Consider the following 20,289-nt stretch of genomic DNA (forward strand, 5'->3'; position numbering starts at 1 on the left):
GAGAGAGGAGAGCAAGGCAAGAGGGGGCAGCGACAGTGTCCAGAGACGGAAGCAGAGAAGAGTCCCCAAGAACCAGCAGTGAGTGCATCCTTGAGACGAGGACAGGGAGTGGTTTGGGTCAGGATGGTGGGGCCCTTGGAGGCCGCCAGAGTCCACTCCTGGGCTGGAAATGTGGGGAAGAAGGGGCCGGGGGCTGGGGCTGGAAGGGTGTGTTGGCGCTGGGCACCTTGGATGCCCGCGAGGAACTGGAGGACTCAGAGTAGATGCAGACACCCCCCCCCAGGCAGGCCCTGCCCCACCCAGGGACCCTGCCCAGCACCCGTGTTACATCATCCTTTTGAGGAAGTGTAACACATACAAAAAGACAAAAGCACAAATTGTAAATGTTGAGCCTGATGAATGTTCACAAACTGAAACACTTGTAAAACCAGCACCCAGATGAAGAAACAGAGCTGGCCCAGGAGTCCCCAGCCCCCTCATGCCCATCCGCGGACCCTCCCTCACCAAGCACAACCACTATCTTGACTTCTAACAGCATAGATGCATTTTACCTGCTCGAGACCTTCATATAAATGGAATCATCCAGAATGTTCTCGCTTCCCGCTTCAGGTGCTGAACGGTGTGTTTGTGAGCTTCACCCACGCTGTGGGGCTGGTGGGTCCCCATCTCCTTTGCAGTGCAGAACTCCAGGATGTGAAGGTGTTCCAACGTGTTTCTCCACTCTACCGTGGCTGGTTATCCCAGGGTGTGTCAACTCGCCTGCACCTCCGTTTACAAGTTCATGGTGTAAGGCTAGTCCTCCAACATCTCCTGACTCAAGGGCAACAGAGAATTCCCCGGGAATTAGGGAGGTGCTGCCTGGTGGTACTCTGAGTTGTAGAAAACTTAGAGGGCTCCAGAGCCAGGTGAGCCTGGAGGATCTGAGACAGTGCCTAAGACGTGTCTAAGATAAACAGAATGGAGATGCTGGGTCATAGAAATGCTGTTTGGTTTTAGAGATGCTGCCAAGTGGCGTTCTAAAGCGGTGGCACCAATGTATGCTCCCAGCAGCAGGGTGTCTCGCCATTCTGCTGGATGTGTGGTGGTACCTCGCTGTGGTTTTAATTTGCATTTCCCCGATGGTTAATAAGGTTGAATGCCTGTTCATGCGTTTACAAGCTATTTGGACATCCTCTCTTGTGAAGTGCCTGTTCAAATCCCTTTTCCTATTGCTTTGTAGTATGTCTTATATTTTTTAGACAAGAGTCCTTTGCCAGATGTATGTATTGGAATATCTTCTCCCATGTGTGCCTTACTTTTCCTCTCTATATAATGTCTTTTGAGTAATAGAAGTTTCTAACTTTAATGTAGCCCAGTGTTCTAGTTTGCTAATGCTGCCAGAATGCAACACACCAGAGATGGACTGGCGTTTATAAAAGGGGGTTTATTTGGTTACACAGTTACAGTCTTAAGGCCATAAAGTGTCCAAAGTAACATATCAGCAATAGGGTACCTTCACTGGAGGATGGCCAATGGCGTCCAGAAAACCTCTGTTAGCTGGGAAGGCACGTGGCTGGCATCTTCTCCAAAGTTCTGGTCTCAAAATAGCTCCCACCCAGAACGTTCCTCTCTAGGCTGCAGTTCCTCAAAAATGTCACTCGTAGTTGCACTTGAGGTATTTGTCCCCTCTTAGCGTCTCCAGAGCAAGGACTGCTTTCACTGGCAGTCTTCAAAATGTCTCTCATCTGCAGCTCCTGTGCTTTCTTCAAAGTGTCCCTCTTGGCTGTAGCTCCTCTGCAAAACACCACTCACAGCTGCACTGTGTTCCCTCTGCCTATCAGCTCATTTATATGTCTCCACTGATCAAGGCCCCCCCTGAATGGGTGGGGCCATGCCTCCATGGAATTATCTCATCAGAGTTATCACCTACAGTTGGGTGGGGTGCATTTCCATGCAAATCTAATCAGCACCAAAACATCTGCCCCACAAGACTGCATCAAAGAATAATGGCATTTGGAGGGACATAATACATTCAAACTGGCACACCAGTCTTTCACTTTTTAGTAGTTAGTGCTTTTCTTAAAGAGAAGTGGTGGGTTTATAGAATAATCAGGCATAAAATATAAGATTCCCACAGTTAGTGCTTTTTACATCCTGTTTAAGAAAATGGATCTATTCCCTCCTGAGTCTTCCAGCAGATTTGTTGTTTTACCGTCCCACGTTCATTCACCATCCATCTGGAACTGGCTTTGGGGTACAGTGTAAAGTGGAGATTGTGATAGATTGAATCAAGTCCCCCACAAAGACATGCTCAAGTCCTAACCCCAGACCTGGGGGGGTGAACTCATTTGCAAATCAGATTTTAAAGATATTAAGGACAAACTGAATCGAGGTGGGCCTTAATCCAATATGACTGGAGACATTAAAGGCAGAGGAAATTGGACACTGTGGTAGTAGAAGCCAGAGGAAGAGACGGAAGACAGATGGCCTTGAGAAGGAGGCAGAGAGTTGGTTATGGGTTGCCGGCAGCCAGCACCAACACTGCAGGCTTCCGAGAAAGCCTGAGCCTGCCAACACCTTGACTTGGGACTTCCAGCTTCTAAAACTGTGGGGCAATATATTCCTGCTATTTCAGCCATCCAGTTTGTAAGGTATTTGTCATTCCGGTCCTGGTAGACCAAGGCGGAGATGAACTGTTGTGTTTTTTGATGACAGATACTCAATTGTTCCAGCACCGTTTATGGGAAGATCTCCAAGTTTGTTCTTCTTCTTGTTCATTTCTGAAGTTTTAGAAGGGGATTAGAATGTACCGGAAATTCCAGGGTTGGAAAAGTGAGGTGGGGGAAGGGTAGCCAGGCACGTGCACATGTCTAGGAGTCTTCTTGAGCAGCAGCCAGGTTCCCGTCAGAGCCTATCAAGATTTACGAAAAAGGGGGGCAAAAATCCTCTGGGACTCTGGGATTGCATCAAATCTACAGATCAATACTATGGATCAATTTGGAGAAAATTATCATCTTATGTTCCAATTCATAGACATATTATATGCCTCCATTAATTTATGTCCTTAAAATTTTCTCCCAGTAATGTTTTGCAGTTTTCTGCATAGAAATTGTGTGCAACATTCATTAGATTTATTTTTAGGTATTTGATTTTTATACAACTATAAATTCCATTTTCTGATTGTTGCTGGTATATAGAAATATAATTAGTGTTTTATATTGCATTTGTATCCAGTGACTTTGCTAAAATCACTTTACAACTTTAAGCTTACCTGTAGTTTTTCGATTTTCTACATACCCAATAATCTCCTATGTTAATGACAGCTTTATTCCTTCCTTTCCTCTCTTCACACCTATTTATTTGTTTTTCTTGCTTTATTGCACTGGCTAGGACCTCCAGTTCAGCGTTGTGTAGACTGCCAAGTGTTGACAATCTTTCTTATTCCCAATCTCAGTGGAAAAATATTCAATATTTCACCATTTAGCATGATGGTAGTTGGAGGTGGTTTGTTTTGGGGGGATATTGATTGGTTGTGTTTGTTTGTTTTTTGGTACAGCACTATCAAATTAGAAAGTTCCATTCTGTTTCTAGTTTGCTAAGAGTTTTTTGTTTGTGTGAATCATGAAAGTGTTTTCTGCATCTACTGAGAAAATCCTATGGTTTTTCTGTCTTCTTTGTTAATGTAGGGATTTATTCTGATTGGTTTTTGGTTGGTTACCCAACCTTAGTAATCATTTGTTTCCACTGGAGTGTTCAAGTTCTGGTTCAATTCCACTAAAATGACCCCATGGGCCATGTGCTTGGACAACAGGAGGTAAACTCCCTCTGATGTGGAGCTGTAGTCACCCCCTCCCCTCATACACAGGAGAGACTCACCCCCCACCCCCACCCCACCCCCCAAAACCAGGGCTTCCTTTCCTGTGAGACCCACGTCAGACACAGAGTCCCACATCTTGGCAACCAGCCTCCCAGTGCGCGAGTGCGCGGGCCCCTGCGACCCCGGACGGACCCTCACCCAGCAGATCCCAATGTTGCGAGGGTAACAGGATGGGGAGAGTCAAACCAGCTGGTCGAGGCCCCGGACCCCGCCACCCGCGGTGCCCAGGACTCTGGGGGCCTGAATGCGGCCCCCGCCCCCAGCCGGTGAGCGGCTCCGTTAAGAGAACCGGCCGCCGGCAGCGTCTCTGGGGCGCCGAGAATGCGGGATCCGACGGGAGGGCAGGGGCTGGCGCTTCGTGGGCGGCCTCCCCCTCCGCCTCGCCACGGCGCGTCCACCAGGGTCGTCCCACTCCTGCCCCAGCTTCGGGAACCCCTCGCCCGCCCAGCCCGGCTCCCGCCTTGGTGCTCCGCCCCTAGCCCCCGCCCCACCCCGTCCGCCCCGCGGCCGTCGGAGCCTCTGGCGGGGGAAGGACCCGGCGCCCGGAGCGGCCTCATCCACATGCAGGGGACGGCGCGGCGCGGCGGCCGCCAGGAAGGGACAAAGGCTGTTCCGCCGCCGGTCGCACCGTGCCAGGCTCGCCCCGCCCGCCGCCCTGGTGGCCCCGACGCGGCCCCTGTGTCTACCCCGCCGGCCGGGGCTTCCAGGAGGGGGCAGCCTCCCCCGGGCCCCGCACGCCCGGCCCCCTCCGCGGCGTCGAGGGCCACCGCCTTCCTTTCGGGGTCTCCGGGGCAGTCGAAGGGGCTTGGCCTTGAGCCCGCGAACAGGAACCGCGCTCAGCCGTCTGCAGTGGAGACCTCGCTCCAGAGGCAGCCCGGAGCCCGGCAGCTGGGAGGTGGGCGCGGGCCAGGGGGCCGGGAAGAGGGGCTCGGCAGGACCCGGGTCAGGACTCCCACACGGCCCTGGGTCCCCTCCGGGGGCGGGGGGCGGGCCTCTGGCGACCTCTGACGGCGGGTCCCGGGCGCAGCCTCCACCCCTCCCAGAGCTGTGCTCGCTCCTGTCTCACCGCCAGGAGGTCAAGGAGGCATCGGAAAGGGTTAGCCCCCCGCCCGGCCACTTGCTCTGTGATCTGCCTTACTTATGTCTGGGCCTCAGCTTCCATTTGTAGAATGGACCCAACGGCCCCCCACACACACACGCGCGCACACACACACACACACACACACACACGCACACACACACTCCTTGAGGGCAGGGACCTTCCTGCCTGAGCGCAGCTGCCCGCCCCCACCTCCGCCCCTCCAATGGATGGAGCTCGGGCCGCGGAGCCCCTTCCTCCGCTCAGCTAGGAAGTCCTCCCCAGGTCTGCCCCGAGTCCTCTCCCCCCCTCCCCCGCGGGGGCCGGGCTGGGTGGGGTGGGGGCGTTCCCTTTAAGGGCGGTGGGGGAGGGGGCTGCCGGCCGGCCTTCCTTCCGCCCCTCCCGGGCCCCCGCCGCCCCGGGCCCGGGTCCCGGGCCGCGCGCCAGCGCATGCGCCCGCCTGTGGGCGCTGTCCGGGCTGCGAGGGCTGCGAGGGCCGCGGCGCGCACGGACAGACAGACGGCCCGACCGACTGGCGGCCAGTGGGGCAGAAGGGACAGCGCAGGGAGCGGGGACGCGGCGGGACAGAGACATGGCCGGCCACACGCAGCAGCCGAGCGGGCGCGGGAACCCTGGCCCTGCGCCCTCGCCCTCCACCGGTCCCGGTCCTGGCCCCGGCGCCTCGGAGCGGGTGGCGCTCAAGAAGGAGATCGGGCTGGTGAGCGCCTGCACCATCATCATCGGTGAGCGGCGCCTGAGGCGGGCGGTATTTGGGGCGTAGGGCCGAAGACTGGGGGCGCAAGTCGCTGGGGACAAGGGGTGCCCCCTCTCCGGGCTCTGCCTTCCCGGCTGCGACAGTGGCGGGCAGACGCAGGGTGCACCTCCGTGCAGCATCTCCTCTGGAGGTCCACACAGCGTCTCACAGCTTCCTGTTCCCACTTCCCCAGGCCTCCCCAATTTTTGCCCCTCAGGGAGGTTGGGGTTCCATTCACCACGGGAATCCTCACCTTGCCTTTACTTCTCTATGAGGCTTTGGTAAAACAATTGTCCTCAGTGTTCTCATCTATGAAATGGGGCAATGATCCGGGCCCTGCCTTGAGAGCAGGAGTCTTGCAAGGGTCTGGCTGGGCTGGGAGGTCCTAACTGAGGCCCCGAGGTTCTGGGCCGTGGCACAAGCTGAGCCCCTGTGTGCAGGGCCAGGTGACCTATTCTTCAAAAGCAAGAAGGACTGTGGGTGGACTGGACAGGTAGAGCCAGCCTAGAGGAAAATGGGTTCAGAGCAGGGTCTGGCCGCAGGACCCAGAGACAGGGTGCTGGTGGAAAGCAGTGACAGGCTGCCAGAAAGGGGGTGGCACACAAGCCTGCTGAGGGCCAGCAGCCACCTGGGCTGGGATCCCGGCACCGGCATCCTCTGACCCTCTGGCCCCAGCTTCCATCTGTGAATGGGTCTGTGTGTCACATCTCCACATGGGAGTTCTGGGCAGGCAGAGGGCTCTCTGGGCAGGGGACAGCAAAAGTGGTGCTTGGCTTTTTCCGCCTTGGTCCCAAGTCATGAACTCAGAACTGGGCTAACCCAGGCCTGTTCTGTCCCCTGTGTCCCAGGAGGCACAGAATGGGGGGATGAATGGCAGAGGCCTTGACTGCCTGCAACCTCCTGCCTGTCTAGTCTTCCCTGGCACCAGCTGGTGGGAGCTGTGCATCCACCACCCACCCACCCTCATGCCCCTGAAGATGGAGAAAACTGGGGGGCTCAGGACAGCAGAAACGGGTCTTGTCTTCCTCCTCTCTTCCCCCATTACTGGGAGGTCCTGGCGAGGGCTGGGTCTGACCACCCCTGTACTCACACCCTGCATTGCCCTTGAACTCAGACTCCGGGCGGGTAGCTCCACTGTCTCACCTACTTGCCCCGATATGGTATCTCCCAGGAGCTGGTCCTGAGCTGGCCCTGGGGGCCCCTGCCTGGCTGTCTTCCTGGGATTTGGCCAAGGTCGGGTTGGAGGTTTGCCCCGGCCCCCACCTTCCCAGGAAGGGAAACCCATACTGGCCATGGCTGGGCCAAGTGTGGGGCCACGCAGGTGCTCCCTCTCATATCCATCATCCTCAGGTCAGGGGAGGCTGCCAAGCCCGTCTGTCTCCCTGAATGAATGAATGAATGAATGATGGCGGCAGAAGGGGGTAGTCTAGCTCCACCACCATGCCCCTTCCCAGGGTGGGCCTTACAGCTCTCCCACCTTTCGGTCCAATGCTGAGCTGGGAGACCAAGGCATGGGGTGGGGACGACTTGGCCAAGGGTGGTGGATCCAGGCCCAGAACCCCAGTGATCTGAGCCCCAGCCCAGGGCACAGAGTGGAGGTCTAGCACCCCGGCTGGGGGAGCTTCAGAGGATTACAGCAGGGCAGGAGCAGGACTGGGCAAGAGACAAGGGGAGGCGCGGCCTGAGCTAGGAGATGGGGCCCAACCCCCTCTCCATCCACTGATGGTGGGGGGTGCGTTTTCTCCACCCTCCTGCCCTACGTGGGCCCAGCTCCTCTACCCCACCATCCTGGGGACCTGATCAAGGCCAAAGCATCATTTTAGCTTGAGAAGTCTTCAGAGCTTTACTTCCTGTGCCAATTCTTGCTTTGTTAACAATTAGTGACTGTGGTACCTCCAGAGTTGCCAAACAAACCCTCCCAGAAGATCCCCTCATGCCCTCACCTTCCATCCGTCCCCTGCTCCACCCAGGCTGAGGAGTGGGGCTTTCGGGGACGGTTTGCTATGGAAGGGCCATGGGCAGGAGTGAGACGCCACCTAAAACGTGTTCAGGGCAGCACCCTATGGCCACAGCAAGGAGGGGAGGAGTCCAGGCCGGAGGGAATGGAGCGAGCTGGGGCAGGAGCGGCCAGGACCACACTCACATCCAGTAGCTGCTCACAAAACACTTCTTACTGCACTTGGCAAACATGTTCTTTCTCTATCTCCTCCGAGTCTCGTGCCCACCTTGCTACAAGCGGTGGGCCCGGGATTTAGAACCAGTTTTGGACCCGGGTCTCAACGACCCCCCAGTTCAGGGCCCTCCTTCCCGCTGCCCTAGTGCTGGACGGAGCTGGCCAGATTCAGGGTCCTGGAGGGGCATGGGTGGGGGCTCAGCTGGGTTTCCCAAGTTTCCCACCCCTCTGCAGACGGGGAGCAGACCGGTGGGCAGGAAAGTGCCCCTCCCCCAGCCCCACCCACCCGGGGCTGTGCACCCAGGGGCTCTGGTCCTGCCTTGGGGTTCTCGGCCAGCTCCCTCACCCAGGCCACACCCAAGGAGACAACCTGCCAGGTCCCGGCCGAGCGGGCTCACAGCTGGGTCTGCTCTCCCTTCCTCCACTCTCTCCATGTGACTCAAGTCTCAGCCCATTCAGGTGTTTGTGGCTCAGTGCAAGGAGGTGTTGGGACCCGGGGGTCTCCCTAGATCCAACACCCCCTCCTCCCACCCCTGTCGGGTCCCTGTCTGTGTCCTCTGACGGAGGTGGCTGGGCGCACCGAGGACGGACCCTGTCGAATGCCAGCCCCTCCTCACTGCGATCCTGGGAGCCATAATCCCACATAGGGGTTCCTCTGGGCCTCAGCCCAGCCCCGAATGACAGAGGAGAACACTGATGCTCTGGGGCAGCCACAGCGACGAGGATGTTGGGTGGAGGGGAGCACGTCACTTATCCATGCAGTAAATATTTACCGAGCTTTTACAACGTTCCCGGCGCTCCTGTCGGCGCCGGAGACCCAACGGGGAACCAGACAGATGCAGTCCGTGTTCTGACAATCCAGGATGGGAGTCAAACAGCAAACAAGAAAAGCCAGCCAAGCATACGGAAAGCTGGGTAACGATAAGTGCAAACGAGAGAAAAGCAGGACTCAGATGAGGGGTGTTGGGTAGGAAGGGAGGCAGGGAGTGGGATGGGGTCCTGAGAAGGCGAGGCCTTACGGACCGCAGGGAGAACTTGGCCTTCCCCTTTTGTGAGCTGCGAGCCCTGGCGGGTTTTGCGCAGGGAGGGCTGGCATGTGGCTTTAATGGGCTCCCTCTGGAGAAGAGGCTGTGCGAGCAAGGGTGGAAGCAAGAAGCCCCATCAGGAGCGCGCTGCAGCCTCCTGGGCAAGAGACGATGGTGGCCTGGAGCCGGGTGCTGCTCGTGGAGGTGCTGAGGGGAGGCTCAACTCTGGAAGGTGGAGCCAAAGGATTTGCCGATGGACTAGACGTGGGGTGCGGCAGAAGGAGAGACGTCGGAGTGACACAAGGTTTGGGCCGGAGCATCTGGGAGGACCATTTGTTGATTAGGGGAAGACAGGGAGAGGAGCAGTTTTGGGGAAAGGAGAGTAGAAGTCAGGAAGTCAATTTCAAACCCAGTAAGTCTGAGGTGGCTATTTGTTGAGTTGTTAGTTGGAAACCCGGGTTTCATTTAGCCGAGAGGCCCGTGCTAGGGATGTGCATTTGGAAGTTGCCAGCAGATGGATTGTTTTTCCAGGCAGGGAACTGGACGAGGTCTCCAAGGGAGTGAGTGTAAAAAGAAAAGAGAAGCCACCGCAGGACTGAGCCCTGGGCACCCAATGTTAGGAAGTCAGGAGAGAGAAGGAACCAGCAAGGGAGTTAGAGAAGGGGCAGCCAGCGAGGTCAGAGGAAGATGGGGGTGGTGGCTCCAGGAGGGACAAGGAGGGGACAGCAGCTGCCATATGCTGCCGAGGGGTCGGGTGATTTGAGGGCTTTGGAGTCAGCAACGTGGAGCTCATCAGGGACCCTGACGAGACAGCCTGGAGACGGGGCACAGGCAGGGCAGGTGGACGGGCTCTTCTGGGGCAACCCAGGCTCCGCAGGCCGAGCGAGCCGGGCAGAGAGGCCACCACACGCGGCTCCTCCCTTCTCTCAAAGGAAAAGTGGATTAGGCCTGAGGTGCCAGACCTGGACATGTCCCCACTCACCTCCCTGGGGTCCTGCCAAGGCCTCGGCAGGCACATCTGTCCTCCCAGATGCTCGTGGCGAGGACACTCATGCATGGGGGACAGGCAGCTCACTGGGTCATCCAGGGTGCTGGGCAGGACCCTTCCGGGGCAGGGCTGCAGCTGCTGACCCCAGGGTGTCAGGTCCCACGGGGGTTAGGATGGCAGTGAGGGCAGGTGTCCTGCAGTCAGACAGGGCTGCCTCAGGTGTCCCCAAGGTGGATGATGATAGCAAGACCCCTGGGTCCTTCCTGGGGTCTCTGGAGTGCCATGGACAGAAGAACTGCAGCACTGGGGTCCTCCCTGGTCCCCAGGTAAGAAGGCTTGGAAAGGTGAAGCATCTTGTCCTAAGCTGCCCACACTGGCAGTTCTGGGATTTGAACCCATATCTGGGAGTTCTCAGCCAGGAAGCACCCCAGCCCAGGGCCCCAGGGTCCTTGGGGCCTGCCCATGGGAATTGGGGGCTCCTTCTCAGAGGCCTCATGGGTCATATCCTAAGAGGGAGGTGCAGGGACTCATTCCCCAGAGCAAGGGAAGGAGGCCTGACCCGTGGCCAGTCTCTGTTCTCATCAGGCCGGTGTGAGAGAAGGATGCCCCGTGGTGGCCCTGCTCACGGGAAGAGGCAGGGGTAGGTGAGGCTCACGAGGCCAGCCAGGCCCCATGGATCCTCTGTCCCTTTGGGGAGCTCAATCACAGACTCCTCCAAATCAAGGAATTGCCCCCTGGCCTCCTCCAGGCACCGTGGGAGTGGCGTGGGGTCCAGGTGATAGAGGCCAAGGCTGGAAGTCAAGGAGGGCCTCCTGGGGGAGGTGCTGCTTCCGGGAAGCCAGCGAGCTGGGGAGAGGCCTGCCAAGTGGGGGATTGGGGGCCCTGAGCAGACCACTTCTCCTCGGGCCACAAGCCAATGTCAGGGTTGGGCCAGGCCTCTGCTGCCCCTCAGCCCAGTGGCCCTACCTGGCAGATGGGGAAACTGAGGCCCGGAAGGGCAGCACTGGCCTGGGATCACACAGCCAGTTCCCGAATGGGTTTTTGGGGTGAGGGGTGGTACCTGGCAGCCTGGCCGGACAAGACCTCCTTGCCCCTGTCCAAATGTGACTGCCCACCCCCTCCCACACGCCGCGGGTGGGTGGCTCGTTCCGCCGACGCGACCTCCACAGTCCACCCCCACGACCTCCGTGGTCCACCGCCGCCTCCCAGAAGTAGGTCAGTGCGCACCGCAGCAGCCTCTGGGGAACAATGGCCCTTTCTTCGTTCCTCTGCGGAGCCGGGTAAGCCCCATCAGGCCAAACATCTTAATGTGATAAAAAACCACCCAGCGCGGGCCGCGGGAAGAGGGGCGGGCAGGAGGAGACTGCGGGGAAGCCTGCCGGTGAGGGGGGCTCACAACCTCAACACCTGCCCTGGGGCCACGGCCCCCTGAGCACCTGCGGGGACCCCGGAGCCACGGCCCCATTTGGCGGACAGGAATGCCGAGGCCTCAGGACCCGCATCTCTCCCGCCTGCGGTCAGACGCCCCCCTGGGCACTGAGCAGTGCCTCCCACCCATCCCACGTCCCCCTGAGATCCTGCCCCCCAAGTGCTGGGCGTGTCTCCTGCTGGCTCCATCTCAACATGTGGATCCGATTGAGCCTGGGCCTGACTCCAGCACCACTGCTGGGAGCAGCTGGGCAGGCACCCCGAGGGTCCCTCCCCCACGTTTCCTGTGAGCCTGCCAGCGCTGGAGGCCCCATCCCTGCCCGTCCCCTCCACGTTCTCGCGCTCTGCAGCCCACCCAAGCCCACTGCCCCCGTTGCTCCTTGCAGAGCCCCCCGTGCCCCACCCCACGCCAAGAGCAGCCAGCAGCCAGAGATGGGTTTTCTGCCACCGTCAAACACGACCCTGGGGCAGAGCTGGAGGCTGTCCAGGCCCAGAGGAAGAAGCACCCGAGGACCCGAGAGATGCCAGCACTGTCCCCAAACACGTGTTTCTTTGAGCCGTTTGGGGAGAAGCCCTGACTGTAGCCTGAGGCCACCTGCCCAAAGCAGTCCTGCCCCCCCAGCTCCAGAGCCCAGCGTCCGAGTCTCTAGCCAGTGGGTAGGGGGGTAGCCATGAGACCCTTTTAGACCCTGGGGCTGCTGGATGGGGCTTCCTAAGAGCGTTACCCTTGAGGCCAGGCCGGGCTGAGTCACATAGAGCAGTGGGGTCCCCGCAGGTGGTGACTCAGGGCTCTGGATGCCCCCTTCCTGAACGCACCCAGCTCCTTCCAAGGCCATGCCACCCAACCCCCCGCTGGCTTCCAAACTCACTGGCTTTTGGCAAATCCTGCTCCGCCAGGTCCTGAGAACAGAGGCTCTGCCTGCCGGATGGAGCAGACTCAAAGGCCCTTTAGAAAGCCAGCAGCCCACCCCGGGCCTGGGCACCCCCCACCCACCCCACGCAGATGAAAGAGGCAGCCCCTCTCCCCCTGGAAGCAGGCTGAGGGTGCAGCTTACCTCTGGGGGGTGGGGGCAGGAATCCTTTCCTCCTTATCTGAGCATATTTTGGGCTCCTGGGATGTGACCAGAAAGCCAAGCGGGCGTCGTGGCTGTCCGGACTGGAAATCTGTGTCGGCTGGGGGTGGGGTTGGGGGGTAGCACCGCGGGCAAAGAATGCATGCAGATTGGTGGACAGCTGTGTCCTCATCCAGCCTGCCTGGGGGTCTGGCAGGTGGAGCAGGCTGGGGGACGTACACCCACCCCCGCACGCACCCAGGACACTGGCAGGTGGGGGACTGAGCCCCCAGGTCTGGGCAAGTTGACTCTTCAGTTCGTGTGGCCTGCGGGGCTTGGGGTTGTTTCCTTTTGGGCAGGCCCTAGTACAACTCTCCGGGGATGTTGTCTGATTCATTCTCACGGGAGATGAGAACCATGTGTAACCCAGAGCATTGCACCCCATCCCCTTTGATCTATCGGCTGGGGAGCTCGGGCCAAAGGGACACCCAGAGTCTGGCTTGTCCGGGAATGTGCTCTGCTGTCCACGCTTGACTCTGAGCATGTCCTGCTGTTTCGGGGTGCACAGGAGGCACATCCCCTTTCCACTCCCAGTCACCTGAGTCTAGGGGAATCCCCTGCCACTTGCCCATCCTTCGATCCCACTTGGACCTGAGCCTTGGAGGCCTACCCCTCCTCTGCTTCTCACGGTCCCCTGTGGAAGGGCCGAGTGGGGACAGCTGCCCCCTTTCCCAGAAGAGGAGGTCAGTCCAAGCCAAGGCATTGATGCCTCTGGGCCTCAGGCCATTTTCTCACCCATTAGTTGATATCTATTGAGCACCTACTAGGTGCTGGGGGGCTGAGGGAAGTGAGAGGTGGGCTCCCCGCCTGGAGGCTGCAAACAGTGCACATAGAACCATTCAAATGGAGATGCAAGGTGCATCTCAGTTACAGCCAGGAATGAGCTGAAGGCTTCACGCTGTATCTCATTTAATCCACAATAACCCCATTTTACAGATGAAGGTGGAGAGGTGAGCTGGCAGGGCCTTGCAGGCCTGAGCAGGGGGTGGGCCCAGGCCTCCTGACCCCCAGCTGGGGATCTCCCTTGTGTCACTGGGATTGGGAGCAGTGACCCCTGTTTGTAAGCAGCAGGCTGCCCCAAAGCGGGGAGCGTCAGTCTGTGTCCAGGCACCAGGCCAGGCCAGAGTTTCTGCCAGCCTGCCGTGGCCCACCCCACTTCTGCCTTCATGGCTTCTGACCAACCCCCAGCCCTGAAAATCCACCAATTCCTCTCCCTCATCCCACTGGCCCTTGCCAAGGATCTGAAACATTTTAATGGTGTCGGGAAACAAGGTCTCTTCAGGGTCTATGTCTGCAGCCTGGGTTCTAGGTCAGGGAAGAGCCTAGGGGAAGGAGCTCCCTGGTGGGGAAGGGGAAGATAGAAATCCACATGAAAAAGTACAGAGTAGCGTCCAGGCAACCACAAGGCTATGAAGTGGGAGGAGAAGCCCAAACCCAGTGTGGTCTAGGAGGGCTTCAGGGAGGAGGTGCTATGCTCCGAACCATTCCATGAGTGTGGATTTTGGCCAATAGAAAAGGAGCAGGAGAGTGACAGGGTTAAAGTCTTGCTTTTAGGAGGCCAGCACTGCAGGGAGGACAGGTAGCTGGAGGTTGATGCGGCTGGAGTCCTGAGACAGGGGTAGGGGGCCTGAGCCAGGCCCGGTGGGGATGCCCCACTTGTGCTTGCTCCACCTCAAGGCAATAAGTGGGGCTGGAGGAACTGGGGGCAGGACCATCCCTGGAAGGGGAGCCTGGTCAGATGGACAAGGTGTCATTCCCCACACCAGGGACTGGGTGTGGGGACGGGTGGGAGATGAGGGCCCAGCAGTGTCTGCATTCCCCACTCCTCCAGGAAGCTTCTCAAGCACCTTTCCTTACTGCAGCATCCAAAGACCACAGAGAAGCTGGGGCTGCTCCAGGGGTCCCCCAGACCTGACCAAGGCCTGGCCTGATGCATCCCCCCCTCCCATCTCTCCACCCACAGGGAACATCATCGGCTCAGGCATCTTCATCTCGCCCAAGGGTGTCCTGGAACACTCAGGCTCCGTGGGCCTGGCCCTCTTCGTTTGGATCCTGGGTGGGGGTGTCACTGCCCTGGGCTCTCTCTGCTACGCGGAGCTGGGAGTCACCATCCCCAAGTCCGGCGGAGACTATGCCTACGTTACCGAGATCTTCGGGGGCCTGGCTGGGTGAGTGTGGGGCCCAGTGGGGCAGGGGGATAGCCTCTCTGGAACTGGATGGCTGCTTGGGCTCTGGGCCTCAGTTTCCCCTTCTGCTTCTCACAAGGCAGGGAGGTCATGGGGGTTGGTGAAGGGGGTGGTGTTGAGCAGCCTTCTCAGGCCAGCCTTCTCAGGGCCCACCCCACTCTACCGGAGTCTGCCGGACACTCCAGCCGAACCCTCAACCCGTCTGCACCCACTTTAAAGAGAACCCCACTAAACCCCATTGCCCATCCAGGTGCTTATGGGTGCAGAAGCTCTATCTGAAACCACTAGATGATGCTGGTACCCAGGCAGGGAGAGGCCCTGTGTTTAGTAAATCCACAGGCGGTGGTGGGGAGGCATGATGTTCCCATCACATGCCCTAAGCCCCTGCACCCCTTTATTCATTGGTGAACACCTACCAGGTGCCAAAGGCTAGGAATGCGGTGATAAAAGTCCCTGCCCTCAAGTTGCCCCCCATGCAGTGGGGAGACAGCCATTCAGACGTGACCGAGACTCAGAAGAGCCCGGCTCTGGTAGGCTATGCCCCAGAGGCAGCTGCCTAGCCACAAAGAGAACGGGGTGCACACCAGCTAGGGAGGCTCCCGGGACAAACCATGTGGGAATCAAGGCTCGGAAGAAGGCGCGAGTTTTTCTCAGTCAACAGTGAGGAAGGCACCCCAGGAGGCAGCAGCACGTGCAAAGGCCCGGGGGCCTGGGGGCCTGGCGTGCTTTGCTGTGGCCAGAAGACGCGGTCAGTTTCCTGAGCAGGCACCAAGCTGAGGGAGTGAGGGATAGAGGATGGGAGGCTGTTGTAGTCGTACAAATAAGTCATTCAGGAGCCTCCACCGGGAGGCCGTGAGCCCGTGTGGGATATAATAAAAGAGCAGGGTGCAGCAGGCTGACACTCACTTTCCCATTTCAGAGCCTCCATAGATGGACAATTCCCGAGATGGGGAGGCAGAGGCTTGCAGGTGGGGCTGGCCAGGAGGGGCATCTGTGGCTGGCGGGGGGAGTGTGCAGTCAGGTTGTGAGTGGGGGGTCTGGAGCCTGGAGGAAAGGTCTAGGCTGATGTGTGTAAAGTTGGGTTCTAAAGGACATGAGCCAGGAGTCAGTAGCCGGGCAGCTGTGCATGGAGCCCTGGGAGGGCATGTACACCCTGGGACGCTCACATTGAGCAGGGGGTCCTCGAGGGGCCTGGAGCTAGGAAAGAAGATTTATGCTGCAGGGTTGGAGAGAAAAGTGGGGAGAAGGTGAGAGGGAGGAGGGACCTGCAGTTGGCATCATGGGGGTGGGCAGCAGGTGAGGAAAGCTGTGGAGCTGAGTACCCCAAATCCAAGGGAGGGAGTGGAGCAGGGCTACAGAGCAAAGGTGAGGACCAAGAGGACCCCACCAGAGGTCGCTGGTGTCCCTAGCGAAGGCAGTCCCCACCCTCGAGGGACAGCTGAGCCTTAGACTGGACCCCCAAGACCCTCCCCTGGGTGCAGGGGAGCCCCTGGGACCAGCTCTGGCTTCACAGCCTTCAGCACAGAGCTCCCAGCCCACCTCCCACTCCAGGTGCCCTGCAGGGGCGACATGCAGGCAAAAGGGACACCGGTCCCCGCATGCCAATGGTCTCCCATGACTGGAGGGAAAGGACAGTCTGGTTTACCCCCGCACACCAAGAGGGCTCAGCAGTCACGAGAAAGCTCCAAGGGCAGCCCTGCAGATGGTGAAACGTGTTGAAAGCCTTCTCTGTCCAAACAGTCCATGCATAAAGAGTGAGACTGAGGCAAGGTGAGCCATGCCTTCCTGGGCACACCCTCGCCAGCCCGTGGGTGCCAGGGCCCAGGGTGCCACCTGGCTGCCCACACCTGGGCTGACTCGGGCAGGAGGGGCGCCGGATGCCGTGCCACTCGGCCCTGGCTCCTTCCAGCTTCCTGCTGCTCTGGAGCGCCGTCCTCATCATGTACCCCACCAGCCTGGCCGTCATCTCCATGACCTTCTCCAACTACGTGCTGCAGCCCCTGTTCCCCAGCTGCGTCCCTCCGGCCGCCGCCTCCCGCGTGCTGTCCATGGCCTGTCTGAGTGAGCGCCCACCCCGGGACCCCGTGGGGAAGGGCTGGGGGTGGGATTCCTCCAGAGTCAGCCTCGGGGTTCGGGGGCTGTTGCATTCTGGCCACCGCAGGGGTGTCAGCCTCGGTTGCCCTCCCGCCCCAGCACCCGCTTTCCCCCCAGTGCTCCTGACCTGGGTGAACAGCTCCAGCGTGCGCTGGGCCACGCGCATCCAGGACGTCTTCACGGGCGGGAAGCTGCTGGCCCTGTCGCTCATCATCGGCGTGGGCTTCATCCAGATCTTCCAAGGTAGGGCCGGGCTGGGGGTGTGCCCGGGGCCCGAAGGCGGCGTTCACCCCTGACCTCTGCCCCCCAGGGCACTTCGAGGAGCTGAGGCCCAGCGCTGCCTTTGCCTTCTGGATGACGCCCTCCGTGGGGCATCTGGCTCTGGCCTTCCTCCAGGGCTCCTTTGCCTTCAGCGGCTGGAACTTCCTCAACTACGTCACCGAGGAGCTGGTCGACCCGCGAAAGTGAGAGGGGGCCCCGGTGGTTGGAGGGGCGCCCCCCACCCCCCTCCCTCGCCCCCTTGTCCTCAGACCCGGCCGTGAATCCAGCCCACAGGCGAGGCAGCTCTGCGGGCTGGAGGAGGACCTGCTGGCCACCTGGGGCTCAGACGGGTCTACCTGACGCCCAGGTGGGATCCCTGCAGGTACACAAGGAAAGAAAAAACAGGACACTTGTGTTCGAGCCTAGCCACGGCTTCTCTCTGGGCCTCAGAAAGACTTTGTCTTCCTGTACTGCTGTAAATGGATTAACTATTTGCACTTGTCCAAAAAGTATTTAGAGACACACAACATGGTCCCTAAAAATAGAATTGGTGATTCCTTTTGATGCTCACCAAAGAAAGAGCAAACAGCTGGAGCTCCAGGAAAGGCCCTTGAACCTGTGGATGGGCCCTGGGGGAGCTTCGGGGCCTTTCCAGGCTGATTTTGGCAGTATGCACGTTTCTCTTTGTGTCCCAGCACTACACCCTGCCCTGGGGCACTGTGTGGCTTCTCCCCCAAGCTGTGCTTCCTCCCACCAGCCCAGGGCTACGCCTTTCCTGGCCCAGGACCCCCAGTGGACAGAGGAGACAGCGCCTCAAGGCTGCTCCTGTTGGTGGGCCCCCTGCTCACCCCCCCACCCCTGCCCCCGAGGGGCCGACACTGACATGCTCCAACCACTGCCCACAGGAACCTACCTCGGGCCATCTTCATCTCCATCCCACTGGTGACCTTCGTGTACACGTTCACCAACATCGCCTACTTCACTGCCATGTCCCCACAGGAGCTGCTGTCCTCTAACGCCGTGGCTGTGGTGAGTGGGGGGCCCCTCGCTTGGTCCTCGGCCCCTGCCCTGGCCCCCCCCCCCAGCCTCATGCTGGGCCTTTCTTCTGTGCCTGCGCAGACCTTCGGGGAGAAGCTGCTGGGCTACTTCTCTTGGGTCATGCCCGCCTCCGTGGCACTTTCCACTTTCGGAGGGATCAATGGCTACCTGTTCACCTCCTCCAGGTGACTGCACGGGGGAGAGGATGGCCGTGGGTAGGTAAGGCAGCTGCATTAGTGTGCAAGCACAGGGCAGGGGAGCAGAGAACGTAAAATACAGTCAAGGGGGGCCCACCTGAAGCTGGGACGAAAAAGTCTGGGGAGGTAAAGAAAGCAAGAGGAAGGCAGGCTAGATGAGATGAAGAACTGCCCGGCAGTGGGGCTGCTGGGTCCTGGAGCAGGAGGTCAGAGGTGACAGCTCAAGAGGGACAGTGATCCAGAGCCAGTGTCCAGGATCTGGCCAGTGGGGAGGCCCAAGGCCCGGCTCATGGCCCCTACCCACCTCTGTCCCGACTCCCCAGGCTCTGCTTCTCAGGAGCCCGAGAGGGGCACCTGCCCAGCCTGCTGGCCATGATCCATGTCAGACGCTGCACCCCTATCCCTGCCCTCCTGGTCTGCGTAAGTTGGGGGACCCGGGCTGGGAGCCATGGTGGGTCTCCTGGCCGTCTCAGGGTGTGGGGAGGGGTCCTGAGCCACCTGCGAGGATGACAGGAGGCCAGTGGCAGACCAGCCCTCAGCCCCGGGTCCTCTCCAGTGCGGGGCCACAGCCGTCATCATGCTTGTGGGAGACACGTACACACTCATCAACTACGTGTCCTTCATCAACTACCTCTGCTACGGCGTCACCATCCTGGGCCTGCTCGTGCTGCGCTGGAGGCGGCCGGCCCTCCACAGGCCCATCAAGGTGAGGCCCGGCCCGGGGAGGGCTGCCTGGCTCACCCGGAGCCCCCGGACCCACCCCAACACCCGCAAAGGCACCCGGGCACGGCCCTTCTGGCTTCTCCCATGTGCTGGGTTCCCTGGGTGCCGACATGGTTAATCCTCGTGGCAACTCCCCAAGGTGGGCGTTTGTGCACTCCCAGTTTCCAGAGGAGCTAAAGTGGGGGGAGGTTAGGGAACCCTCTAAAGGGCGCACGGGCAGCCAGGATTCCAAGAGCTCACACCGAAACAGAAGACCCTAAACTGAGCTAAGAGAAAAGCCCACCATTTGCATATCAATCCTTGAGCCTGAGAAATTCCCAGGGCCCAAAATGGGAAACATCAAAAGATAAAAATTGACCTTCAGCCAAGCCCAGCCCAGGCACCCGCACTCAGCCGCTGGGTGAAGCTGGGAGTGGCTGAAACGCTGACAAATCCCAGCAATGTGGGAGAGTGACCGACCCCTGGATTGCCTTGGGGCCCAGGGAAGGAAGGAGGTTCGTTGGTGGGGGGGGCTGCACCCTGGCGCTCATGCCCGCCCTCCCCAGGTGAACCTGCTCGTCCCCGTCACGTACTTGGTCTTCTGGGCGTTTCTGTTGGTCTTCAGCTTCATCTCGGAGCCCATGGTCTGTGGGGTCGGAGTCATCATCATCCTCACGGGGGTCCCCATTTTCTTCCTGGGGGTGTTCTGGAGAAGCAAACCAAAGTGTGTGCACAGACTAACCGGTGAGCCGGGCAGCCGGGGTCTGGGGGTGTCCCCCCCACCCCCACCCCACTGCCCATCCCTAGAGCTGGGCTCCCAGCAGCGGGGGTGGCCACCCAGGGCGCCCCCACCTCCACCGAACGTCTCCCCAAGATGTGACCAACCTGCAGAGGGAGCAGCTCCCTGGAAACCCCTGTGGGGGAGTCCAGTGGTGTGGTGGTCGCTGTCCCACGGAGGACTCTAGGCTCCAAGGTCCGTCTGTTTGTCTGTCTGTCTTCAGAGTCAATGACACGCTGGGGCCAGGAGCTGTGTTTCGTGGTCTACCCCCAGGGGTCTCCCGAAGAGGAGGAGAACGGCCCCTGCCAGCCCTCCCCACTGCCTGCCACTGACAAGCCCGTAAAGACACAATGAGACGCTTGCGGAGACTGAAGCAGCCATTTCTGTTTACATGTTTATTGAGGGGGTGTTTTTGAAATTCAAAAAAAAAAAGTGTTTTTTGTTTTTTGTTTTTTTTTTCTGGGAAAAAAAAAGCAGTAGAATTTTTAGAAGCCTGTCGCAAAGAAGCCCTGGACATGTGGACTGGGTGGGCTCCCTGTCTCAGCGCTGCCCTGCTAGTTTTTCCTGAAAAGGTCCATGAATAAATCGGGGCTGGTTGTTTGCTGGTGCCCAGGTGAGT

At 59.4% G+C, this 20,289-nt stretch overlaps 1 protein-coding gene across 1 annotated transcript; it reads left to right on the plus strand.

The window, feature by feature from the left end:
- The first annotated feature begins 5,424 nt into the window (after positions 1–5,424).
- On the plus strand, positions 5,425–20,094 carry SLC7A10 (solute carrier family 7 member 10). The gene is made up of 11 exons (XM_037819804.1): positions 5,425–5,677; positions 14,378–14,582; positions 16,510–16,661; positions 16,812–16,937; positions 17,005–17,158; positions 17,861–17,984; positions 18,075–18,178; positions 18,514–18,610; positions 18,747–18,896; positions 19,459–19,636; positions 19,894–20,094. The coding sequence occupies exons 1-11, from the start codon at positions 5,527–5,529 to the stop codon at positions 20,022–20,024; spliced, it is 1,572 nt and encodes a 523-aa protein (XP_037675732.1). The 5' UTR covers positions 5,425–5,526; the 3' UTR covers positions 20,025–20,094.
- The last annotated feature ends 195 nt before the right edge of the window (positions 20,095–20,289 follow it).

The sequence above is a fragment of the Choloepus didactylus genome, chromosome 27 (genome assembly GCF_015220235.1).
Source record: "Choloepus didactylus isolate mChoDid1 chromosome 27, mChoDid1.pri, whole genome shotgun sequence".
Lineage (NCBI taxonomy): Eukaryota > Metazoa > Chordata > Mammalia > Pilosa > Megalonychidae > Choloepus > Choloepus didactylus.